The 27,752-nt window shown below is 50.0% G+C and overlaps 1 protein-coding gene across 4 annotated transcripts in view; it reads left to right on the top strand.

The window, feature by feature from the left end:
• Positions 1–27,752, top strand: part of GBF1 (golgi brefeldin A resistant guanine nucleotide exchange factor 1) — a 2,365,494-nt gene that overhangs the window by 682,686 nt on the left and 1,655,056 nt on the right. For all 4 annotated transcript variants that reach the window (XM_078643218.1, XM_078643217.1, XM_078643220.1 and 1 more), the window contains exon 11: positions 7,622–7,784. In XM_078643218.1, coding sequence (XP_078499344.1) covers positions 7,622–7,784 — 163 coding nt within the window. The remainder of the gene's footprint in view (positions 1–7,621; positions 7,785–27,752) is intronic.

The following is a 27,752-nucleotide window of genomic DNA, read 5'->3' as shown; positions in this document are numbered from 1 at the left end:
CAAGACTGTCAGGAAGTCCTGGCCAATGCTAGGGCGCCTTCCACAAACAAAACTTACAAACTAAAGTGGAAACGTTTCTGTGTTTGGTGCCACACTATGAATTTGCATCCAATGACTGCGGAGCCAGAAGCGATATTGCCCTTCTTTTTGCAGCTCGCTAAATCGGGTTTGGCGCACTCAACACTTAAGGTGTTCTTAGCCGCCATATCACGATACCGTCAGGACGGTAAGACTTCTCTATACTCCTCAAGGATAATACAACAATTCTTTAAAGGTTTATTTCGTATGTTTCCACCTGTACGCCGGCCACCTCCATCTTGGCATTTGAATATTGTCCTAGCACAGCTTCTTCGCCATCCCTTTGAGCCTATTCATAAGGTCGATCTCAAGTTCATCACTTGGAAGGTTGCATTACTGCTGGCACTAACATCAGCCAGACGAGTGAGTGACATGCAAGCATTCACCATTAAGCCACCATTCTTGCAATTCACACCTGACTCTGTGATACTACGCACCAACCCGAAGTACATGCCCAAAGTACCATCGGATTTTCATCTCAATGAGCCTGTGATACTTAAGACATTTTTTCCCAATCCGCAGTCACCAGCTGAGCGGACTTTACACACATTAGACATTAAGAGATGCCTTAAATTTTATCTTTCAAGAACAGCTGCCATCAGGAAGACGGATCAGCTATTTGTGGCATATGGCAGACCAAGACAAGGCTGTGCTGTTACTAAACAGACTATCGCCAGGTGGGTCTCATCCACGATAGGGCTCTGCCATCAACAAGCAGGTAAACCCTTACAGACCTTACCTAGAGCCCATTCTACAAGAGCAGTCTCCTCTTCAACTGCGTTGTTTGCTGGTGTGCCTCTCCCGCATATTTGCAGAGCAGCAACATGGTCCAGCAGACACACATTCACGAGGCATTACTGTCTGGATTCTTCAAGCGACACCGATGCCTCGGTGGGGAGAGCAGTCCTACGAAATCTGTTTCAGTAAGGTGAGCCTCTGATGTTCTCTCCCACCTCCTTTACACTCTTTACGCTTTCTTATGATGTTGCATTGCTTTCTTTTATGCATGATAACTATGTTTTGGCGTATAAGAGCGAGATATTGTATTACTGCTAACTACTCGGATTCAGGCATGTGAATCTATGAAAGACACCCCAAATACTGGAGAAGAACAATAGTTACTTACCTGTAATCTGTGGTTCTCCAGTATTGGTGTCTTTCATAGATTCACATGCACCCACCCACCTCCCCTCAGAGTCTCACCCAGACTGTTATGATATAGCTGTATATACTCTGGTACACTCCAGTGCTACAAAAATCTGACAGCCTGGGTCTCTGGGGAGAATACCTAGGTGGGAGCTGTGGCCTGATTGGCTGCAGTTTGGTCTAACATAATGACTTGGATGGTCACTAATGTGGAAGTTTTTTCATTGGTAGCTGAGGCTACTTCACTTCCTGGTTTATTGTAACTGTTATTTGCTATGTACAAATGGCTTATTACTGCTTTTTTATATACCGTGGGACTCCTACTCCGACGACGGGGAATGATTCAGGCATGTGAATCTATGAAAGACACCAATACTGGAGAACCACAGATTACAGGTAAGTAACTATTGTTCTTCGAGCGCCAGCTTGATGAGATGCTGGAAAATGTCAGAAAGGACACAGAGACTGCAAAAGACTTCAGTGACCTCCAAATGCCCACTTCTTGTGGGTCCTTTCGCTGGTCAGCCTACCGTGGGAGCTCCAAGGCCACCTCCCCAGATGCCTCCACTTCCATTCAGCGTCAGCAGGCTAAGCAACCCCCAACAATGGTCTTCTTCTTAGAGGCACACCGGGCAAACGCTCCAAGGGTAGTGGCAAAGGCAGCTCCCCCAAAGGCACTGCCCCCGACCACACAGTACCTGTCGGGGGTCGGCTTCAGACAGTTTTCTCCACCTAGTAACATGTCACCCCCGACCAGTAGATATTGGACATCATTCATCATGGTTACTGTCTGGTGTTCACTTCCACGCCTCCCAATATACCTTCTCGCAGACCCACCCTCATCCGAGAACACCAATGCCTGCTTCACGGATGACGATAAATCACTCCTTTTCAAAGTGGCCATAGAACCTGTGCATCAACGCCTACAGGGCACAAGGGTGTTCTCTCTCTACTTCCTCATTCCAAAGGATAGGCCTCAACTGGACCTCAGGCCCCTCCAAGAATATATTCTATCAAAACATTTCCATATGGTCACTCTTCAGGATGTCATACCACTGCTACAGCAAGGTGGCTTAATGGCAGCACTCAACCTCAAAGACACGTACTTACACATCCCGATTCATCCAGCGCAATGTTGCTACCTCCTGTCTGTGGTACACACTATCAGTTCAAGGTGTTGCTGTTTAGAGTTACCACCCCACCTTGAGTGTTTACAACATGTCTCGCAGTGATAGCCATGCACCTGCGATGACCAGGCATCCATGTATTTCTGTACCTCAGCGATTGGCTTCTAAAGAGTGCAACAAGCAACAGTCTCATGCACACATCCAGGCCACGAAAAACCTCTTCCACAACCTGGGTTTTGCCTTCAACCCCACCAAGTCCCATCCTCAACCCCTTCATTTACAACCCTATCTAAGGAAGGTCCCTAATTCAGATGTGGGCAAGGTTTACCCCAGCCTTGCTAGGGTGCAGATTTTCCATGTGTTTTACTCTGCCTTTTCCAGCCAGATCAACAGTGCATAGTCTGGGAAGTCATGTGCCTTCTCTGCATAATGGTCTCCTGCATTGCTTTAGCACCCCACTCCAGATTACACATGCGCCTGCTGTAAGAACGCTTAACACGTCCATGGTCTCAAATGGAGTGTCATTGAGACGATCTACTGTTGATCAACTCGTCACATTTATCGCTCGCTGCTGTGGTGGAACAATTTTTTGCAGGGTAGTCCTTTTCTCGACCCAGTTCCGCAAATTACTATTTCAATTATCTCTTCACTCATGGGTTGTGGGGCGCATTTAAGGACCTGACTGTTAAAGGTCAGTAGGAACCCAGTCACCAGGGTCTCCACATCAGTTACCTGAAGTTGCTAGCCGTCCACGTAGTGCTGTGGGCCTTCCTAAGCAGCATTGTGGGCAAAGTAGTTTTCATCCGGACGGACATGACATCCATGTACTACCCGCAGAAACTGGGTGGCACTCACTCTCCTCAACTCTCACAGTTAGCTCGGACCATTTGAAGGTGGGCTCTCATCCTCAAGATTCATCTGCTGGTGGAGTCTGCCTGGGACAGACAATCACTTTGCAGACCTCTACGGCAGGATGTGTCAACATGTCCGCGAATAGAAACTCCACCCATGAGTCCTGCTCACATTCTTCCGGCAGTGGGGGAGGGGGGGGGGGTTCCAGACGTGGACCTCACACCATGGCAGAAAATGTAAATGCCCAAAATTCACATTCAAGTTTCCACAGTCGATGAGTATGAATGAACTGGTCAGGGATATTTGCCTATGCTTTTCCACATTTCCCTCTGTTTGTAATATGGATTCTTTGGCAGATGTCTCTCACCCTCACGCTGGTGGCTCCCACCTGGGACAAACTCCCATAGTTCACCACTCCTTGAGCTTTCAATGGTTCTGCAATAGCAGCTCCCCAATATGCCGGACCTTCTCACACAGAACCATGGAGAAATCAGGCTTCCAGACCCTAGGAGCGATTTGGCTCCTGAGGTCCTGATATCTAGATGCATGAACATCCTTAAGGAAGCACACAGGCCTACTACTCACACCTGCTGCATTGCCAAATGTAAATGGTTTACCCAAACTGTCTGTCCAAAACCAATGATTCCTTAGCAGCTAACGTCCAGAGGTCATTGTTTGCTACCTCCTACACCTATGGACCTGCGTTCCCCTCCACCCGGCACCACTTAGCTCTAGTAGCTGCCTATCACTAAAATAGACAACAGTTATCCTTCTTTAGGATTCGTGGGATCATAGCTTTTTTGGAAGGCCTCAAAACGATTAATCTAATAGACTTAAAGCTGCAGATTCCTTACTTTAGAATTGTCCCCACTGGGTCTGGAATTTTTCTGTGCACAGTGTTCCAATGCGCCGGTAGTTGGCATAGTTCGGTTCGTTGTGTCGCCGTGGTGTTGTCCGTACCAGAAATGATGTGTGCGGTGCTTATATAGGTGCCACCACAGCGCACTAACTTGTTGTTTTCTATCTGCGTAAGTCAGCGCAGATCCAGGGAAGAGCTGTCCCTGGTCACTTTTTGACTGACCTTTTTCAGCCTTTTGTTCATAGACTTTTCGAGACCTTGTCTTCTGGTGTGCCAGGATGTCCACGAGGAAGGCTGGTTTTAAGCTCTTTGTAGCCTGCCAGTGTTTGATGTCAGTGATAATTCACACCTAATCTACCTCTGGTGTCTCAAGCGTGACCACAGTGCCACGACCTGCTTCGATTGTCACGCAATGCACCCCAAGGCCTTGCGGTAGCAGTGCCTCAAGGTCCTTGCTGCTCGACACTCTAGTGGTCTTGAGTCCTGTTGAGAGGAAGGTCCCTGGATCAGTCGCAGAACGATCTATCTTCATCGCAGTCGAAGTCTTCCAGATGTTCAGGTAAGTCCTACAAGAAAAAGTAAAGCAATAAGTCGAAGAGGTCTCCGATTTCATCCTGTCTGTTGGAGTCATCTGACGAAATGAGGGAACGTTGCCATTCAAGGCATGGCTCTGTGTTTGAGCTTACACCCGTGCCATCGCTGAACTTCCCTGAGTTTTCTGGAACAGGAGTGACTCTCTCCCAAATCCGTGATTTTTATTAGGCCATGCACCTCACATTTAGGCAGTCCGTCCCAGCTGGCTCGCCTTCCGGTCCCACTGGGTTGCGAGAGGCCCCTACTGAGTTTCCGCCAGAAGTCTCTTTTGGCGGTAGGACGAAACGCGTTCGCTACTATGAATGGCTACTAAAAATCACTATTCTAATGACGCTTTTTAAAAGTAGAAAATGAATAAAGGATATTTTTTCAACTGAGATTCTGTAGTCAGATACAGTGATTTACGTCATGTGTCACATGTTTGGAAATACATCACCATTATAAACTTTTGATGAATGTTGTCGGACTCCTAATAAATTGAAATATTCATATAATTGTGGGTGCTGGACTAGCATTGAAATAATGCTATACGCCAACAGTTGGCACAACTTTTTGGCATGGTTCACAGCCAAACCGGTTGCCCCCTTATCTGCCCCATTTCTTAAGTTTTGTTGTGAATCCTTATCCATGCCCAACAGGGGATTGTATGGCACAACCACTAATGCCTAAACCAGGCACTCCTTAACAACGTGGTCAGAACAATTGTGTTGAAACCACGCCTTCCTTTACAACCCCTTGCCTTAGAGAAAGTACTGGACTTTGGAAGAGTATAATTTACTATTCCCTCCAGTCTGCGCAACAGTAGGGAGAGCGTTGGGCTTTAAAGTCTAACGCTGCTTTACCGAAGGCATGTCGTAGTAACGGCGTGCGTGGTAAAGGAATGCGCGGTTAAGACACATTTGTTGTTCCGACCGCTTTGCAAAGGCAACATGCTGTTTGGCTATTGTTGTAATTGGTGTTTCCCCCAACAGGGCTTTGTGGTAGGCTCCCTAAAGGAGTACTCATCTGCCATCTCCACTTTCCTGGAGCTGCCAAATCAACCTTCCCGGGTTCAAATACCCTATTGTAAATAGGCTCCATTAATGTCTCCAGCACATGCATCCACCAACTCCACTCGTAGTGCCATAACATGGCCTTAATTTGGTTCTTACTTCTCCGATGGGCCCTCCAGTTGAGCCGCTTCATTCCTGCCCTCTTAGGCTTCTTACCATTAAGAAAGTGTTTCTGGTGGCAATTGCAACTGCCCAGGGGGTCAGTGAACAACAGGCGCTGTCATCTCAGCCTTCATGTGTGTCTTTCTTTCCAGACATGCTGGTCTTTGACTCGAGCGTCCTCCTTGCCCTAAGAGAGTCACCCCATTCCATGTAGGCCAGTCTATCACTTTCCCTATGTTTTATACTTCGCCTCATTCCTCTAAAGAAGAGGAGAGACTACACTGGCTGGACCCAAAAAGAGCATTGTAGTTCTCCCTTGACCGCACAAAACCTTTCCAGGTGGACAATAAAATCTTTGTGGAATTTGTCGGGCCATGAAAGGTAAGGCAATGCATAAACAAACTGTCTCCTGATGGATCGTATTCTGCATTTCGAACTGCTATGTATTGGCCAAGAAGCAGCCCGGGAGGGCTTGCGTTCTCATTCTACCAGAGTAAAGGCTGCAACCACTGTGTTAGCATGCAAAGTCCCTGTCTTGGACTTCTGGCAGCAACAACATGGGCCTCGCTGCACGCGTTCCACAAACACTACTGCCTGGACAGTCAGGTCCGTCGGAATGGGCACTTTGCCTGCTTGGCCCTGCAGGACTTTCTGGTTTAAATCATGTTGGCAGATGAACCTCAGTAAGGTATTGCTCTGGTATCTATTCTAAGGTAAGTAATCTGCAGCTAGAAGTCTCTATCCGATGAACAAGTCACTGCGCTTCAATAATGCCTTATCTGGTAGAGACTCCATCTATCCCCAGATTCCTTACTCGCACGCCTATTTTCTCTGCTCTCAAACTGATTTCATATCAAAGGGCTGTTCCCATTTTCAGGGCCCTACTTCCACACATCATTGGTCAGTGTTCTTTGTAGCTCCTCGCTTCTGACGTTGAAATTCGCCAAAAGAAACTGATATCAGTTTACTGAGGCTGGTGCATATTAAAACACAGTGCACGCCATTTTCAGCACAGACAACACCATGCCGAGCCAAACTACTGCTCCTGAAAATGTTCTGGATTCAGTCAGATGTCCAGGGATAATTCTAAGGTATGGAATATGCAGCTAAATAGAGTATCTACCAGAAAAGGCGTTATTGAAGGTCAGTAACTTGTTTTTCTTCCACAGGTACCCTTGGGCACTGTGTGAAATCTCAGTACTATTCTCGCAGGATTTGATGGACTTCGCATTGAACCCCTCCATTCATGCCCCCTTCAATTCCTCTCCTGGAAAGTCGACAGTGCCATCACCTCACTTAGGTGTCCCTGAGCTCCAAGCATTAACTTTGGAAGAACCTTTCTTTCAAGTTCAGAGGGAGAGGGTTGTCCGTTTTGCAACCTTTAAGTTCCTCCCTAAAGTGCTCTGCCCCCTTCCACCCTAACCAGTTTTTAGAACTCCCAGTTTTCTTCCCCCAACTGACTCCGTTGCAGAATGGGCTCTACATTCATTAGGTGTTGCTACATCTCCATCCTCACCCACTAAGCGGAATACTATCTAACAATCTAACAGTGGAGACGGCGTGCATGTGCATTACTAGCAAGAGGTGGAGTCACACTATCATGTGACTCGAGAAGACTTTTTCAAATAAAAACAACGTTCTCATCTCTGAGCACAGCACTAGATCACTGAACTTAACAGCACTCCATGCCACAAACCCATATTTACAGGATAATTAACATTTCATTTTCATTCCTCCAAATGATTTGGCGTATAGTTGAATATTTTCACAATGTTATGCTCTCTGTCTTTATCCTATTTACATGTCGAAAGGCTGGTGTACTGTGGAGAGATAAGACACATTCTGCCTCCGTAGAGTCCATTCCAGAGGTCTTGGAAGACAATTCATCAATGACAGAAGATTCCTCTTCCGTTCATGATATGGAGTATGTGAACCCAAGGGGAGTGAGGTTTACTCAGTCCTCCCAAAAAGAAGGTGAGTCATACATGCAAAATAACTTCAAAGCCAAACATTTATCATGTGCCTAGTGCTATTTAATGGATACTTTACTCATTTATTTCATCTTATATTATGCTCTTTTTAGAATTGCATAGTGAAAATCAGTTTTGGAATGTGTAACACTAAAGCATTGTTGCTACGGAATGTAAAGTTAAAAACAAAAGTGAGGTTCATGCAGGGTAGAGTATTGGTGTTTTTAGGTACCTTTTCAAAGTGCCAATGGAAAAAAAGCAGACCAATACGGATATGCGAAATAGTAACATTCTCAGGATCAAGCATCCTGTGAAATTGATACTCAGCAGCTGCCCAAGTATGATTCCATTATAGTACCTGGAGCTGTTCATTGGGAGGGTGGGATACCATTCTTTCTGGCATCTAAAGCGTAGCCATAGTTTCCCCCATGTTTTCAAAAATTAATTGGTAAGTGTATTTTTGTCTCTTGTGCTAACATGTACATGAGAAGGCTTGGTCTGCCCTGTTCCCATGATGCTCTGGGCCAGGGACAGACTAATTTGCATATAGCCAGGTTCTGAGCTGGGATGGGGCAGTGAGATAAATAACGGTGATGGATCAAGCCCTGATCTTTGGACTGGGTAAGAGTGGTCTGCTTAATTCAGACACTCTGTTCATCACCACCCCCTTTTCTGAATCGTTATTCTAGAATCTGTGGCAGCAGGGCAAAATCTAACCATACAGGGGATTCTGTTCTCAAAAAAAGTCATGTTGACAACAGGCTCATGCTCATAATGGGATCTGCCTTGGAATGCATGATATTTGTGTCAGTGTCTCTGTTCTGAACCCCAAGCAAATCCTCCCTCAATGTCAGTGAAACAGGATCACATTTGCTGTTCAAATTCTCCCTCCTTAATTGGTAGCCCAACAGTGGTGACTTACAGTGCAAACACCCATTGACAGTCTATGTAGGAATCGGCATGTCCTACTTCCGGTAACACCTTTCCATATGTCCCTTGTCCCTATTGAGGGAGGGCTCTAACATTTGTTGCCCTGGGGGTTTTCTTCCCCAGCTGATGCCTCACTTGACATAGTGCCAGGCGCTCCATCGTCTAAATCCTCATTGGTCTATTCGTTCATCATGGGAAAATCCCTGAACTCTCTGGAGATATCTCCTCATCTATGTCTTCTCTGCTCTCCGACACTTAAGTTGGGTTTGGGAAAGCGCAGGCCCAAAAAGGTTAACCATTAAAAACCTCATACTGTCTGGGAACAAGTCACCACTAAGTGAAAAGATTCCAAACCTTACACACATTACATTTTCTGCAAGTCGCTACTTTTGGTGCCCAGTGTTAAGAAATCCTGCATAGGTGGGAAGCTTTCTACTACCTAGTTCCCTCCTATTGGAATCAACTCCCCAGTCACCTCCGGAAATGTCCTGACTATTTACTTTTCCAAAAGCACCTCAAAACTGAGTTTTACTGAAAACCTATTCTTTACCTAATTGTAGCACCTCCATAGCGTTGAGATATCTCTTTGGGGTTGATTCAGGCGCTTCACAAGCCATGAAATAAATAAAATAAAAGTTGACCGCTTTCAACTTTCCTCCCGAAGTCTGTGATGTTATCTAGGCAGCCAGGCGTCCCTCCACTAAAACCGTATACGCCTGTAGATGGACCAAGTTTGTGGCATGGAGGGCAGCAAAGGCTGTGGATCCCCTTTTTGCCCCCCTTTCTGAAGTTATTTGCTTCATTCTTTCTTTGGCCCAGCAGGGCTCTGCTCTGGACACTCTGAAAGGCTATCTTTCGACCTTCCTTCGGCTGCCTTACCAGCCTTCACTTTTCAAGTCCCCTATTGTAAATTGCTTCCTTAAGGGCATTACTCACTTGTTTCCTCCAGCTCCTTTCGTGATGCCCCACTGGGACTTGAACCTGGTTCTTACTTACCTTGTGTGCTCTTTTCGAGCCGCTACATTACTGTCCTCTCAGACTCTTGACCCTTAAAACTGTTTTTCTAGTTGCCATCACCTCTGCTCGCAGGGTGAGCGAGCTACAGGACCTTTCTTCTAAGCCTCATTTCCTAGCTGTTCATCCGGACAAAGTTGTCCTCCGCTCAGGCCTTCTTTTCTTCCCAAAGTGGTTACTTCTTTCGATATAGGCTAGACCATCATTTTGCCACCTTCTTCCCGCCTCCGCACCCTCCTAAAGAGGAAGAGAGGCTCCACCGTCTGGATCCAAAACATGTGCTTTCGTTCTTTCTGGATCGCACAAAACCATTCCGGGTGGATGACCATCTTTGTCGGTTATGTGGGCACCAAGAAAGGTCGGGCCATGCAAAAACGAATTATCTCCGATAGGTCGTTCTTTGCATCAAAATCTGCTATTCCTTAGCAAAAAAAGAACCTCCAGTGGGGTTGTGTGCCCATCCCACCAGGGCAACTGCAGCCACTACTGCTTTAAGACCTGGAGTCCCCCTTCTTGACATCTGTCAGGCAGCTACATGGGCTTCACTGCACATGTTTACCAAGCACTATTGCCTGGACAGCCAAGTCCTGAAAGACTCCTTCTTCAGCCATTCGGTTCTCCAGGACTTTCTGATGTGAACTTGGTGAGCAGACATACCACCGGGGTTGGTATTGCTTGGGTATCCATTCTAAGGTGAGGTATCCATAACTAATTTTCTCTTTCAGATGAACAAGTTACTTACCTTTGGTAACTATATATCTGTAAGGGACATAGATTAGTTATGCAATTCCTCACCGCCCCACCCATCCTTCCCGTTCTGTGATCTGATATCTGAAAGAAACATGTTAGTTAGATTCCTTACCTTAAAATAACCCCCAGACGTCAGACTGCATCCGGAAAATCTTGCGTAGCAGTACCCCTGCGCGTCGGTAGGCGTCGTTTGCAGCTCCGCGTCCGCCGTTGGCGTCGTTGGCTCCTGGATGACATCGTCGGAGTACTTAGACGCCGCCCTCGCGCGCTGAGGTCAGTTATTCTTTTTTCCGCGCCAGCTAAGCGCAGGTCCGGAGAAAGCAGTACCTTAGTCATTTTTTGACTAAAACTTTTTTGATCTTTTTGATCTCTTCTCGAGTCTTCACGACTCTCGGTGCCGGTACGGAATGCCCGGGTTCAAACCCTGTACCGACTGCAACCGACTGGCCACAGTCATCGAAGCTCGACGAGTCAACACCATTCGTCGGGCTCCAAGTCCTCAGGTAAGAAGCACAAGAAGTCGAAGAGACACCATCGCTCTTCTGAATCCCCCCGACGCTTGCGCAACGCGGCCTGGGGTTCGGGTGACACCGGCTCCGCGGCCAGCTCCATACCCGCCTGTCCCTGGGCTGAACGCGACGCCGTAGAAGATCGAGGCCTTCCTCATGGCCATGAGGTCCCTCTCTCCTCCGTCGGGTCCCGCGGTGCCTCCAGGCCCCCCTGCCCCGTCTGGGAGTCCAAGCGGGCCAGGTGCTCCGGCCCCGGCGACGTCGGGTGCTTCGGCCCGGCTCCTTCGGCGACTTCGGACCCAACGCCGCAGGCTCCCCCGGATCCGGGTCGCCGCTGGTCGACCTCACGACCCCGCCGGCGCAACCCCCAGGGGGCCGCCCCCGGCGCCGTCCCCGCACACGCCGTCCCTGATCCCTCTCTCGGTCCAGATCCGGCGTCGACCGACGCCGGCTGAAGAGCCTTTCTTCTTTGATCCGGCTCCATCCTTTGACCCTTAGTTTCAGGAGATAGAGGACAAAAGGGGTTGGGAGTGGTCTGAGGACCCTCTGACACGTGAGTTTCAGTCCTTCCAGGACTGGACAGAGGAGCTAGGGGAGGTCAGTGGTCTTGATACCTCCCCTGACACTGGCTTTGTCTACCCTCCTACCGTGGCTATGGAGGAGGGGGCGGCTTATAGTGTGGTGCTGATGCGGGCAGCCAAGGCCTTGGCGCTAACGCTCCCCGTCGCTACTGTGAGGTCTAAAATCCTCACTGAGGTCCTTAAACCGCAGACTGTCGCCCCGGAGCCTTTACTGCCATTTAATGAGGCTCTCATGGACGTCCTGTTAGGCACCTGGTCCAGGCCCGCTAGGAACGTTGCCAGGTGCCACCGCCCAGCTCCGGGCGACTCTAGCTTCCTGTCCACCCATCCCACCTCGAGAGCCTGGTTATCCAGGCCTCTACTTCCCAATCCGCATTCCCGACTGCACCCCCAGATCGGGAATCCAAAACATATGAACAGTTTGGTAAGAAACTATTTTTCATCCCTCAGCTGTGGGTTGCGGTCAGTCAACACCGCTTGCCTTTTGGGCCGTTAGACCCACTCTCTGTGGGATACGGTTGCGGCCGTGCTGCCAGAGTGTCCGGAGGGGGCCTGGATAAAACTCGCTCAAGCCCTCGTGGAGGGATGAGACGCAGCTCAGTATTCTATACGTTGTGGGCTGGATACCACAGACTCGCTGGGTAGGGCGATGTCAACAACGGTGGCGGTTCGCCTCCACACCTGGCTGAGGTCCGCCAACTTTTCGGCCGATGTCCAGAACACCCTCATGGACATGCCGTTTGATGGCAGCCACCTCTTTGGTGGCAAGGCAGATCATGCACTTAAACGTTTCAAGGATTCCAGGGCTACGGCCATGTCCTTGGGCCTCTCAGGGCAGCGTCAGCAGCAGTCTGCTTTTCGCTCCTTTCGTGGCCAAGGAAGGGGCGCTCCTTCACGTCCTGCGAGCCACGGGCCGCAGTCTAACATCCAGTGCGGAGGCGGACGTGGTACCCGCCGTGGTGGTGCCTTGGGACAATGGCGCGGCTAGCCCACATCCACTCCCGCAGCATCTGCCTCAAAACCCTCCTAGTCCGAGCTTTCAGGCCCATTTAACGCCAGTGGGGGGCAGGGTCCGCCATCACCTCCTTCACTGGCGTACCATCACTTTGGACAGGTGGGTGCTGCAAATCGTCCGAAGGGGCTACCCCCTCCCCTTCGAGGCGACTCCTCCAGCCATGCCACCGCAGTACCACCGCGGGTCTGGGGATCACTTGCAACTTCTGCAAGAGGAAGTGTCAGCCCTCTTGGCCAAGGGGGCCATCGAGCGCGTTCCTGGGCCAGAAGTAGGGTGTGGTTGCTATTCCCACTACTTTCTGGTTCCCAAGAAGGGCAAAGGGGGCCAGCGCCCTATCTTGGACCTACGGAACGTCAACGGCTTCCTCCGGAAGGAGAAGTTCAAGAGGCTGGCTCTGGCTCAGGTCTTTGCTGCCCTGGAGACTGGATGGTAGCGTTGGACTTGCAGAACGCGTATTTCCACATCTCCGTCCTGCCGGCTCACCGGCGTTACCTGCGGTTCATGGTAGGCCACGAGCACTTCCAGTTCACCGTGCTCCCCTTTGGCCTTACCAGCGCCCCACGGGTGTTCACGAAAGTGAAGGCGGTGGTCGCAGCTCATCTGCGCAGGTTAGGGGTGTCAGTCTTCCCCTACCTCGACGACTGATTGTTGAAGGTGGGCTCGCCCCAGACAGTCATCAGCCACCTTCAGACTACGGCCGACCTCCTGCACTTGCTGGGGTTTTCCATCAATGTGCCGAAGTCACACCTATGTCCCTCTCAAAGGTTCCTCCTCATCGGAGGGGTTCTGGCTCAGAGCAGTTTCGGGTTTATCCTCCCGAACAGCGCATTCGGGAGATTCCGATCTTTCAGCCTTTATCCCGAGTCTCGGTCAGGTTGACTCTGGGGCTGATGGCCTCCTGCATCCTTCTGGTGCATCACGCCAGGTGGAGGATGCGGGCTCTGCAGTGGGACCTGAAGTTTCAGTGGGCCCAGCATCAGGGCAACCTGTTCGACCATGTCCGGATCTCGGAGGGTACTGCGAGACAGTTGCAGTGGTGACTCACGGACCGCGATTGGGTCAGCGGCAGATCCCTCTCTCTTCCCCAACCGGAGCATGTTGTTGTGACAGATGCGTCCCTCCTGGGCTGGGGGGGGGCCACATGGGAGAGGCGGAGATCAGAGGCCTCTGGTCTCCGGCGGAGTCCCGGCTCCATATCAACCATCTGAAGCTACGGGCGATCCGGCTTGCACTGAAGGCATTCCTTCCCTCTGTCCGGGGAAGTGTAGTGCACCACCGCCATGTGGTACTGCAACAAACATGGCGGGGTGGGGTCGTGGACCCTATGCCAGGAGGCTCTGTGCCTCTGGCAGTGGCTGGAACATCAGGGCGTGATCCTGGTGGTTCAACACCTGGCAGGTTCCCGGAACGCCAGGACGGGCGAACTCAGCCGTCTGTGCATGATGGATCACGAATGGCGTCTGAACTCGGACGTGGCGCAAGGTCTCTTTCAGCAGTGGGGAGAGCCTTGGTTAGATCTATTCGCCACAGAAGAGAATGCTCAATGTCATCATTTCTGCGCGTTGGAATTTCCAAGACGGCACTCGCTCGGAGACGCTTTTCGTTGTGAGTGGAGTACGCCTTTCCGCCTATACCACTTCTGCCCAGAGTGATGAAGATCAGGCGTGACCGTGCCCAAGTCATCCTTGTGGCTCAGGACTGGGCATGAAGATACTGGTATCCCGAGCTACTCCGCATGTCAGTCGATCCCCCGATTCGTCTGCCTCTTCAGGAGGACCTTCTTTCGGAGCAGATGGGGACGGTCCTCCACCCGAACCTGTCCAGTCTCCACCTCCATGCGTGGATATTGAGCGGCGACAGTTGAGGCCATTTGACTTGCCTCCTGAAGTCTGCGATGTCATTCTGGCAGCCAGGCATCCCTCCACAAAATCGGTATACGCCTGCAGGTGGAACAAATTTGTGGCATGGTGCACCGCAAAGGCTGTGGGTCCACTCTCTGCCCCTCTTTCTGAGGTTCTCCTCTTCCTTCTTTCTCTTGCCCAGCAGGGCTCTGCTCTGGGCACTATTAAGGGCTACCTCTCTGCCATTTCTGCCTTCTTAAGGCTACCTGATCAGCCCTCTTTGTTCAAGTCCCCCGTTGTAAATAGGTTCTTGAAGGGCATCACTCATCTGTTTCCTCCTGTTCCTTTCGTGATGCCGCAGTGGGACTTGAACCTTGTTCTAACTTATCTGATGTGCGCTCCTTTTGAGCCACTTCATAACTGTCCTCCTTGTCTTCTCCCTCTTAAGACTGCATTCCTGGTTGCCATCACCTCTGCCAGGAGAGTGAGTGAGTGAGCTCCAGGCCCTTTCTTCACAACCTCCCTTCCTTTCTGACCATGCGGACAAAGTTGTGTTGTGGACGCGACCCTCTTTCCTGCCCAAGGTAGTCACAGCCTTCCACATCGGGCAGTCCATCACCTTGCCCACCTTCTTTCCGTCTCCGCATCCCTCGAAAGAGGAAGAGAGGCTCCACCGTCTGGACCCAAAACGTGCGCTCTCATATTATCTGGATCGCACACTTCATTTCCGGGTGAATGACCAACTCTTTGTTGGTTGCGTGGGCGCTAAGAAGGGACGGGCGGTGCACAAACAAACCATCTCTCGGTGGGTCGTCTTGTGCATCATGATTTGTAACTCTTTGGCGAGGAAGAAGCCTCCTGTTGGGCTGAGGGCCCATTCCACTCGGGCCGCGGCGGCTACTACTGCCCTGGGCCGGGGAGTCCCCTTGCAGGACATCTGTCAGGCAGCTACGTGGGCTTCGCTGCATACGTTCGCAAGACACTACTGCCTGGGCAGCCAAGTCCGGAGAGATGGCTTCTTTGGCCGTTCCGTTCTCCGGGACTTTCTGGTGTGATCTTGGTTCGCAGACCCACCACCAGGGTTGGTATTGCTGGGGTATCTATTCTAAGGTAAGGAATGTAACTAACGTGTTTCTTTCAGATGAACAAGTTACTTACCTTCCGTAACGATATATCTGTAAGAAACATTAGTTAGTTAGATTCCTTACCGCCCCACCCATCCTCCCCGTTCTGCGAACCGTTATCTAGGGCTAAGGTCATCCATTTCAGGGCACCAGTGTTGGTTTTTATCATGGCTCTGAGTTTCTGGTGCGGAAAAGCTGTGTATAAGAACTGACGTCAACGCGCGAGGGCGGCTTCTAAGTACTCCAACTACGTCATCCTGGCTCCAACGACGCCGACGACGGACGCGGAGCCGCAGACGACTCCTACCGACGCGCAGGGGTACTGCTACGCAAAAATTCCGGATCCATTCTAAGGTAAGGAATCTAACTAACTAATGTTTCTTACAGATATATCATTCCCGAAGGTAAGTAACGTGTTCTTCTAGGGTAAGGGACTTCCCTTCCAGGGCCCTAGTTTTTGTGCACCAGTGGTCAGTGTCTTGCATGGCTCTGCGCTACTGGCGTGGAATGTCTTGAAAAGAACTGACGTCAGCACGTGAATGCTGCGTCTGAGTAGATACCGCAACGTCATTCCTGCGACCACGACGCCAGTGACGAGCGCGGAGTCGACCTTACGCCACCTATCGACGCGCAGAGGTACTGCTGAGGAAAAAATTCTCCGGATCCAGCCTGACGCCTGGGGGTAAGTCTAAGGTGAGGAATCCATAACTCATCTATCTCTCTTACAGATATATCGTTACCGAAGGTAAGTAACTTGTTCTGTAGTGCTTGGGGAAGGGAAGGACCCCTGAGAAGATTACCATTTTGAGCCTCCATATAACCTAAACATACACCCATACCACAATACGGGTTCCCCATCGAAAGATACTACGTCGTGCATGTGAAAATGCACATGATGGAGCCGTAGGGTGCCTTCCTCATCAAGAGCCTCTCCAAGACTGAGAAGTACATGCAGTACCTCCCAGTATTTCAGGATATGCTCAATACTTCCAGAGAACTTAAATCACCCATTGAAAAAGCCAAGGTTGTGTCGTTGTCGTGTTGGATGCTGCAAATATAGCCTTGAAGGAAATCAACACAAGTATCCTTTTGCAGCACCACATTTTGCTGTGAATTTCTTCACATAAATGCCATTCATATTTCTCTCTCTATAGGCACCTCAATCAAGAGCAGCAGAAAGGAGCAATGCCTAGTATCTTTGCCCCACTAGCTAGGGTGCACTGTCAATACCTAAAGGTCCTACTTTTAGCCCATGTCGATACAACTGTTTATGGGGAAAGCCTACCCCATCCGAGAGAGGGCAATAGTACCACATGTTAGACTGCATGTGTGCCCTTTGAAAGAGTGAATAGTGAGGTAGTGGTCACAGGCCAATGATCATGGTGAGGTTTTAGTGTTGGTACAGCCCAGGCAATAATGTTTTGCTGGAGAGGCATTTTCTCAACCTGATTCTGCAAGTTATCATTACCATAAATGCTTCACATATCGGCTGGGGATCATGTCTCAATCACAATACTGTACAAGGTACCTAGATGCCAAGGCTACAGGGTTTGACACATCAACTGCCTAGAGCTTTAGAAAATCTGCCTTGCGCGCAATGTTTTTTACTCGCTCATTCAGGGCAAAACATTCCTCGTAAAGATTGACAACTATTTACTACATTCAGATACCGTGCGAGTGGGGCTCACTCTACCTAGCTGTTTTTGTTGGCTATGGGGATATCACATTGTGCCTTTTGCATCTATGTTCTGCTTCTTGTTGATCATCTCTTGTGCAAGGACAAACCAGATGAGCATGGCTCATCCAAAAGTCTAATAGACCCCTGTGAATTTACTGATGAAGGACTTAGGAATTCATTTCCCAGGGAAGGCACTCCCACCATAGGTCTGTTTGCTATCTCACAAAGTGTAAAATGCCAAAGCTTCGCCTCCAGGTACCCAGATCCACAGTCTATGGGCAATGCACTATGGTTGCACTGATCTGGTATATTTATCAGCATTTTTCCTCCACTAACCCAGATTCCATGTGTGGTCAGGAAAACGAGGCACATGCCAACCTTCATTCTGGTTGCACCAACATGGGTGAGACAACCATGGTACTCCGTGCTGCTGTAGATGTCAGTGCATCTGCATGAGAAATTTCCAAAGAGGGCAGATCTTCTATCTCCACAGCAGGGCCAGTGCAGGCATCCAGACCCCATACAGCTCAGTACAGTGATCTGGCACCAGAGGTCTTAGAGTTCTCTTACCTCAAACCTCTAGAAGAGTGGATGCAGATAGTGCGTAGGATATGCAAACCCGCTGTACGCGGCTGCTGTGTTGTCAAATGGAATACTTGTCTACTACTGCATTCAGAAGCACATAGGTCCCCTTAAAGTGTGTATTTAGGAGCTATGCTACTTGTTATGTTTGCAGAACACATAATTAGCATGCACCTCTATCTGTTTATATTTAGCTCTGGTTGTAGCCTACATGCAAATTAGGGAACACTTTTCTCTCTTTAAAATTCCTGTACGGCGGGTGGCCAATATTGCGGTGTGAGCAGACGTACTGATCCGTCGCTCCCGCCGAAGGCCCTTCAAAGCACCGGCTAGTTGCCGTTTTCAGCTGTCAGACGACCACTTACCTGCTCCGGCTTGCGAGATAGAGCCTGCAGAGGACGCCCACGGTTGAGAATTTAACACCTGAGGCCCGCTCTCCCGCAGGGCTTGGGGAAACGGCCGAGTTGCGGCCGGGCCTAGAGAGAGCACAGCACAGGGGGGAAAGTGACGGCCGGCAGAGACCTGGGCCCGGCCCGCGGTGCGAGGGGAAGGAGAGACTACTTCTCGGCACGGATTGGCAAGGCGGCCCCCCTCCTGAGGGCGCTGGGATTCCTGTTTGTCCTCTCTGGCCCGAGCTCGGCTTCAGAGCAGCGGAGGGCGGGGCTGTTGACCCCCGCCCGCCATTTTGTGACAGCTTGACAGGGAGGCTGGTTGAGGGCCCGGGGTCCATACGGAGCCCTACCGCCCCTTGGTTGTCAATCGGGCCCCCTCCCCACCCCACCCTAGGTGCAGCGCTCCCGCGCCGGAGTCCAAGTGAGGGGGGGGGAGGCGGAGTCCTGTGGTAATCGGCCTCCGGGGGACGAGCTATTCTCCCGTTGAGGTATCTGGGACATTAGGAATGCGGGACTCTCCGATCACCCACAGTGAATCGCCCATCGACGCTCGGGCTCCGGCCTCGCCCGGCACGTAGGAACCGAACAGTTACCTCAACGAAGAGCGCGGCCGGTGTGGGGGGGGGGGCACCCGTCGGCCATCTTGAGGAGGCCCGGTTCGTATCCTGCTCACGGATGAGGTGAGCCTTGGGCTGGTTGAGGGTCCTAGGCGATTATAGGGACTCTCACGCCCTAGGGGGCGACTGCTGTGGGGCGGAGGCACACTGAGAAGGGGAACACCGGGTAAGCCTTGGAAGTCGGGCAAGGCTGGGCCCGGCCAGAAGGTGGTGGGGTCGGAATGCAGGCATAGAACCCACACGTCCTCCGAGGGAGCAGGCATCTACAATTGGGGACCCACGAGTGCCGCAGAGATCCTGGGAGTGGCGCCTGGCCGGTTGTGGGGCAGGACCCGATCCGCCACTTTGTAATACGGTCTCCACCACCCGGTGGACCTAGGAGGACACTTTCAACCCAGGGGTGGCAAGTTGCAGCGGCGGTGGTCTGATCACTGGCAGAGTACCACAACAAGGAGACACCTGGGATAGGAGACTTTAGAGTATCTTTGGGGGCAGTGGAGGGACTTTGTAGTGCCGCCTCCCTACAGCAGATGTCACAGCCCAGTGCCCCCTGCCACCCAATATGAGATCCCGCCAATGAGCGTAGTCCAGGAGGGTAACCTAGGCGCGGACGTGTCACGGCGTCGTTACATCCTCGCGCCCCACCCTCCAGAGACTTCACCGGCCACAGAGAACCCGGAGCCTAACATACAGACTCACGTTACAAACCAGCGAGAACCGCACCCAGCCGCCCAAACGCGGGGAGAGCCCGCTCGGGGTTAATCTCAGTTGACTCAGCAATCGGTTCGGGGTACGACATGTCCTCCTCCCGAGGTTGTAAAGACAGGAACCTTAAAGATCTCTTTGCGAAGGCGCAGGCCGAGCAGCCCACTGGCGACATGTTGAAGGATTCCGATCAGGCAGCGTCGCCAGGCGGTGAAGGCAGCGATCTGATCACCAAAGCTTTTCTGGAGTCCCTTTTCGTTGCGCTACGGGAGGATCTGAAAACCCTCAAGCGGGATCTAAAGGCAGAAATAAAACTCAAAGACGTTTGCAGGGAAATGGATGGCATTGGAGAGCGAGTGGCCGACTTGGAGGAGAAGTGCGACGGGAGGGACGCGGAGGTGAAAGCACTTCAGCAGGAGGTCCGCAGAATCTATGATCAGCAAGTGGACTTCAAGTCACATCTCGAGGATATAGAGAATCGCTCGCGTCGCCACAACATTCGGATCCGGGGAGTGAGGACGGACGAGGAGGCAGATGATATTTTCAAGTACAGCAGGGAGCTCTTCAATCGCATATTGAGCAGACCCCTGGATAATGACTTACCACTGGACAGGGCACATAGTGTGTCCCCCACGAGCTGCGACAGCCCCACCGTCCGACATCCCGGTCTGTGTGCAGGACTTCTGGACCAAGGAAGAAATCCTCCAAAACGCACGACATCTGCATCCCCTGACATTTCGTTGTCAAACTCCTGTTCTCTACCAGGACCTTGCTGCCCCCACCTTACAGAAGAGGAGAACATTTAAGCCTATCACAGCGTAGCTCCGACAACACAATATTTCATACAGTTGGGGTCATCCATTCCGGCTGGTCTTTCTTAAATACGGCAAACTGTTTCAGCTGCGCTCCCTATCCGAGGCCTGCCGTCTGCTTGGTGTGGACCCACCAGCCGAAAGCAGCGGAGATGAAGGCCCTAAACAAAAAGCAGACAACAGAAAATCCAGCTGGCATCAACAGGGACGGCACCACCGGCCGAGAAAACCCCCTCCTGCTGAAATCTCACGGGCCAGGTGTCTGCTCTTGAGGCCCTCCCCTGCGGGACTGACCTGGTCACAACACGGCTGACACCCATGATCCAGTTGGTTCGTTCTGAGAAGTCCGATGTGTACTCTGGGCTATTGGCAGGAGTTAAGCAGATGGCCTCATTTGGTAAGTTCATTCAACAGACACGGTCCAAGCTGATGGCCACCTAGGGCACAAAGGATTTGAGACTTTGCAGATGCACGTTGGGCCGCCTTATCATGGACACTATTCCCTTTGAGCTTACCAGCGTCCAGGGACCCACCACATAGACTTGCCTGCTGACTTACTTGTTGTTTTAATTTTTGTAACTTTGTACTTTGGTTTTAATGTAATGGTTTTGAGTAACCAAACAATAAAAATTAATCAATCAATACTCTGGGCTATTGGCAGGAGTGGGTCCACTTTTGTCCATGAAATTCCCCACATGTTAACTTCCTTCCGACCTTTGTGGGACGATGGACTACATGTTTACCTGTTCTCCTTTTTCGTTACAGTTCTGCTTTCTGTGTTAGGAAGTTCTTCTGACTCTCAGTTGGTAAAGGGTGTTTTTTGGGGGGTCTCTTGTCCACTCTTTTTAATTCTTTGTACGCTCTCGTTCAAGTAGGGCCTGGTTGTATAGCAATCGACACGCACTCGCAGCGCAGGGGAACCTGGACCCCGCATACGGCCCATTGCCTCTTATTGATTGCATGACCCCCTCCATGGTTAAGATACTCACCCTGAATGTGGGGGGCCTGAATAACCCGGTTAAACGCAAGGCGGTCTTATACTGTCTGGAAGACTCCGGGGCAAACATATGCCTCCTCCAGGAAACGCACTTCTTGCCCAAGGACTGTTACCGTCTCAAATCCCCCAAGTTCCCGGTGCAGTTGTTTTCCTCTGGACCCACTAAAACAGCAGGGGTGTCTATCTTGGTAGTGTGGTCGTTCCGGGGGGAAGTTCTTCACAAAGAAGCCGAAATAAAAGGGAGACTTCTCACATACCGCTTTGTCCTGGGAGGCCTTACTTTCACTGTAGGCTCAGTATACGGCCCCAATGAAAGCCCTGAGAAATTTCTCCTCACTGCTCTTCTGGAAGCGACGGTCACAATGGAGCATAGGATTCTCTTGGGGGGTGACCTTAACATTGTTTTTGACAATACTGCAGATCTGCCCAGCGTACCAGTCAGGCGGGCGCGTTATCAGTGGCCGGGCTCTCTCGCATACACGAACTAGACCTCAATGACATTTGCGCTCATCCCCACAGCCAGGAATTTTCCTATTACTCCAACGCCCGTAAGACATACTCCAGATTAGACTACCTGCTGGCTTTCACACCTCTGCAGGTGTTCGCTACGTCGGTGGAGTTGGGGATGGCCTCTCTATCGGACCATGCACCAGTTGTTGCCACCTTCACGTTCCCCTCTTCACAGGTTTGGTGCCTCCATGACACCCTACTACACCGTGCTGCGGTGGGTGACCAAATTCAGCGTCTATAAAAGACTACCTTTCTCACAATATGAACACAGGCACCTCACTCTACACGCAATGGGCAGCACTTAAGGTGGTTATTCAAGGAGAGTTTGTGGCCATCTCGTCAGCGGAGAATGCACAACGTAGGCACATCAGGGAAATCTCTCTCAGAAGACGATAGAATTCGAACAAATGCACCAGCGGACGGGAGCACCCCGCGTCTGGCTCCAACTCAAAGCTATGTGGCAACAGTTATCTGCTCTCGACCAGGATAGAGCAGAGTACGCAGCTCTCCGGTTACAACATGCTTACTACGTGAGGGGCGACCGTTGCAGCCGCCTACTTGCCCAGAAGCTCAGAAAAACCCGGCAGAAGCAGGGTGTGAGGGAGATACGGCACGAGAACGGAATGCGAGCCTCCTCAGACTCGGATATTGCAGAGGCATTTAGAGATGTTTATGCCCTCCTGTACGCAAGCTCCCCTCTCACCCCAGCGGATGGTGCTGCTTATCTTAAACTCGCCAAGGCTCCGGGACCCGATGGCTTTTCCGCCATCTTTTATAAAACGTTCTGCTCTCAGCTGGCCCCAGTGCTCACTAAGCTTTTTAGCTCATTTGCTGAACCAAGTGCGAAACCTTCGGAAATGCTCGAGGCCTCCATAGTAGTTATTTCGAAGCCCGCGAAAGATAAAACGGCCTGTGGGGCGTATCGCCCCATTTCCCTCCTCAACATTGACCTCAAGTTATACACAGGTATATTGGCAGCTCGTCTCTCGCCCTATATGCCAGAACTTATTTACCCGGACCAAGCTGGGTTTATCCCATAACAGCAGATGAGCGCTAACACAAAATGGGTATTACACCTTATTGAGAAGCCTCCCGCACTCGAGAGGAATTTATGGTTCGAGGCATATGGGCTGCAGATGGTACATTTATGAATAGATCGCCATCTGGTGTTGGGCTCGGAAGATTGCACTTGTTTTTCTCTTGGAGAAGTGTTTTGTCGTCACGAGACCGATGACTCCTCCTTTGGGTGCTAGTGCGCATGGGCATCGGCTCCATCCTTAGATTGTTTTTTTCCGCCATCGGGTTCGGATGAGGATCGAAGCGCTCCGGATCGACTTCGAGAAAACAGTTATATTTCGGCGCGTATTCCCTTTCCAATTCGACGGTATTGTTATCGAGCCCGAGTACATTTCCATTTCGACGCGCTTCGACGTCAACAACAAAATTTCCAACTTCTACGTCTCGATGTAGTCCAGCCTGGAGTCCATGGAAAGGACTCCTTTCAAAAAATGTCCAACGTGTGGTGCTAAGTTCCCACACAAGGACCTACACGAGGTGTGCAACCTCTGCTTATCACCTGAACACGAATCCAGGGACTGTGAAGCCTGCGCGGCATTCTCCTCCAAGTCGACGATTAGAAACCGTCGAGCCCGAAGACACGAGGCGTCGAGAATGCAGTCGGAGACAATCCCGGAGCTGTTCGAGGCCCAGCACCCCGAAGAGGAAGAAGAAGAGGAGGACGAGTCGGGGTCGGAAGCGGACGAGTCTGACGTCGAAGAAATCGACGTTCATCAAACCGTGAGTGACGACGTCCCTTTACCAAAAAACCGACCCCGCTCGGTGTCGACCCCGCCTTCGAGCCCGGTCAGACAACCGAAAAAAGTTTCCGACGCCCCGCCTTCGGTCTCGGCACCGAAACACTCGGCCTCCCACCATGTTGGATCCGAGTAGCGGTCCACCTCGACATCGACACCGAAGCTCCATACCAAGGAAAGCTCGACGTCGAAGCATTCCATGTCGAAACCGAAACAGGCTTCGGCGTCGAAGACTCCCTCGACACCGAAAATATCGGATTCGAACAAACTTTCGGTGCCGAAAACACAAATTGACAGTCAGAAGCAAAAGCACCTTTCGGAACCAAAAACTTCGGTACCGACACAGGAGCATCAAACAGATCCAAAACAAAAGACTTTGTTTATTGATCCGCAAACTGGCAAGGTGGTGACAAAACTACCTAAAAAGAGGAAGAATGAACAGTTGGACGACAAAGCTCCTCCTCCTAAGAAGAGAACAATGGAGACGAATACAACTCCTCCCCTTTCTCCACAACCTAGAGAGACATCGTTTTCTCCTCTTCCTCACACTCTGCCAGCTATTCCTTTTACATCACGCCCATCTACACCTCAAACAGATGTAGAAAGTGACACAGGGGAAGGGGAACTTCCTAGAGATGATGACGACACTGTCCCAGAAGACGCAGACCCATGGGAAGATTATAATGTAGTGTCAGATAATGATAACGACCCTGAACTGTATCCCTCAAAACCTTCACCACCTGATAATAATACAGGTTTTGCACAGTTAATTAATAGGGCAGCAAAATACCACAAGGTAGATTTACATGCGGAACCTCAAATAGAGGATTTCCTTTTAGAAACACTACCTGCTGCACAAAGAACATCAGGAACACTACCAATGCTTAAGGATCTCCTCAATCACACATCAGAAATATTCAAAGACCCCGTGAGGGCTAGAGTACTAAACCCAAGAATTGATAAAAAATATAAGGCAGCCCCAAAGGACCCAATATTTATCAAGGGACAAATACCTCTAGACTCGCTAGTAGTCACAAACGCTTGTAAAAGAGCAAACTCATTAACTACAGGAGAAGCTCCTCCTCCTGACAAGGAGTCCAAGTTAATAGATGCCTCTGGCAAAAGAGTAGCATCCCAAGCGGCAAACAGCTGGCGCATAGCTAATACACAAGCGCTACTTGCACGTTATGATAGAGCTCATTATGATAAGTTAGAAAAACTCATTACACATCTCCCTAAAGAACATCAAAAAAAGGCAGATCAACTTATACAAGAAGGGAAGATAATAACTAACACTTCCATTAAGTGCGCCTTAGATGCAGCAGACACTGCAGCAAGATCCATAAACACCAGTATCATGTTAAGAAGACATGCATGGCTCAGAGTCTCAGGGTTCAAACAAGAGGTACAAACATCCTTATTGAACCAGCCTTTTGATGGGAAAACAGTTTTCGGCTCAGGCACAGATGAGGCGCTAGAAAAGATGAAGAAAGATACAGAAACGGCTAAGTCAGTGGGAGCATTGCAACAGCCAACTCAAAGGGGTTCCTTTCGTAGGTCCACCTATAGAGGCGGATCAAAGAATACAGACACAAGCCAGCAATCAACCTCTTTTACACCAACATCACCCAAAGGTAATTCTAGGGGCAGTTACAGAGGTAACAACAACAAAGGTAGAGGCCGCGGAAATAACAACAACCGCAACTCTCCTACCCCAAAACGGTGACTTCATACAGCTCCCCCCAGACCATATAACACCGGTCGGGGGACGCCTATCACAGTTCCTACCTGTCTGGGAAAACATCACATCAGACAGGTGGGTGAGACAAATTATCCAACATGGTTATTGCCTAGAACTCACAGCTACCCCACCAAACATCCCCCCCAAACAGCGTCCAATGAGTCAAGATCATCTAACACTGTTAAAACAGGAAGTACTATCACTACTACAAAAGTATGCCATAGAGAAGGTTCCACAACATCAACAGGGAACAGGGGTATACTCTCTATACTTCCTAATTCCCAAAAAAGACGGGTCTCTAAGGCCAATACTAGACCTCAGACCTCTCAATGCATACATAAATTCGGAACATTTCCACATGGTCACGCTCCAACAAGTACTTCCTTTACTGACGAAAGGGGACTTTCTTTCTACACTAGATCTAAAAGACGCTTACTTTCATATCCCAATTCACAAAGCCCACAGGAAATACCTCAGGTTTGTGGTAGAAGGACAACATTATCAATTCAAAGTCCTTCCGTTTGGGGTAACAACAGCACCAAGGGTGTTCACAAAATGCCTAGCAGTGGTTGCAGCTCACCTAAGAAGACAACAAATACATGTCTTCCCTTACTTGGACGACTGGCTAATAAAGGCCAAGTCACAAGAAGAATGTCTTCAAAACACACAAAAGACAATTCAGTTGCTGCACCAGCTAGGATTTACGGTGAACTACACAAAATCCCACCTGCAACCAAACAAGGTTCAACAATATCTAGGGGCTACTATAGACACAAACAAAGCCAAAGTATACCCCAATCCAGTCAGGATTCAAACAATGATCTCATTGATTCAAAAATTTCAACCACAACACTCCCTAACAGCACGAGTGTTCATGCAACTATTAGGGATGATGTCATCTTGCATACTGCTAATACCATATGCCAGACTACAAATGCGTCCGCTGCAAGAATGTTTAGCAACACAGTGGAATCAGGATCAAGGTCAGATTACAGATCTGGTGTTGGTAGACGACCGCACACACCGCTCTCTGAAGTGGTGGAACACAACAAACATTTCCAAGGGGCGGTCGTTCCTAGAACCAATTCCACAAGTGATACTAACAGCGGATGCATCGCTCACCGGATGGGGAGCGCATATGGAGAAATATACAGTACAGGGAAGATGGAGTGTACAGGAGAAAAGACTGCACATCAATCATCTAGAACTACTAGCAGTGTTTCTAGCATTAAAAGCCTTTCAAATGCACATTCTCAACAAAGCAGTCCTGATCAGAACAGACAACATGACAGCAATGTATTATATTCAAAAACAGGGGGGACGCAATCTCTCCAACTATCCAGACTAGCGCAGGAAATTTGGAGATGGGCCATTCCTCAAAACATCTATCTGTTAGCCGAACACCTACCAGGAGTTCAAAATCAGATAGCAGACATCTTAAGCAGACAGTCAGAACAAATACACGAATGGGAACTGCACGAACAAATAATGCAGCCATTCTTCCAAAGATGGGGACAACCAGAGATAGATACCTTTGCCACTCATCAGAACGCAAAATGCCAAAGCTTCGCATCCAGGTACTCACACCACCTGTCGCAGGGCAATGCATTATGGATAAATTGGTCCAACAAATTTGCATACGCTTTTCCCCCTCTCCCACTAATTCATTAGTGGTTCGAAAACTGCAACAACATTCAATGACCATGATACTAGTAGCACCCACGTGGGCATGACAGCCGTGGTTCACCACGCTCCTGCAACTCTCACAGGTGCCACATCAAAAATTAAGAATTTTACCCATGCACCTTACACAGAACCATGGAGAAATAATGCACCCAGATCCCAAACAACTGAACCTAGCGATCTGGCTCCTGAGGTCCTAGAATTTGGATACTTAGATTTACCTCCGAACTGTATGGAGATCATTAAGCAAGCGAGACGTCCCACCACCAGAGCATGCTATGCGGCAAAGTGGAAAAGGTTTGCTGTATACTGTAACAGTAACAACATCAACCCTCTGGACGCATCAACAAAAAATATTATTTGCTACTTACTACACTAACAGCAAGGTAACCTTGCTTACACCTCCATTAGAGTACATCTTGCAGCTATAGCAGCATACCTGCAAAACAGGCAACATCTATCCCTATTTAGAGTGCCAGCAATTAAAGCCTTCGTGGAAGGCCTCAAAAGAGTCACTCCACCAAGATTACTTCCTTCCCCGGTCTGGAATCTCAACATAGTACTCACCAGACTAATGGGACCACCTTTCGAACCTATGCATAGGTGTGAAATACAATTCCTTACATGGAAGGTGGCCTTCCTTATAGCCATTACCTCCCTCAGGAGAGTGAGTGAAT

The sequence above is a fragment of the Lissotriton helveticus genome, chromosome 5_1, assembly GCF_964261635.1.
Source record: "Lissotriton helveticus chromosome 5_1, aLisHel1.1, whole genome shotgun sequence".
Taxonomy (NCBI): Eukaryota; Metazoa; Chordata; class Amphibia; order Caudata; family Salamandridae; genus Lissotriton; species Lissotriton helveticus.
This window is presented reverse-complemented; position numbering and strand designations above follow the sequence as displayed.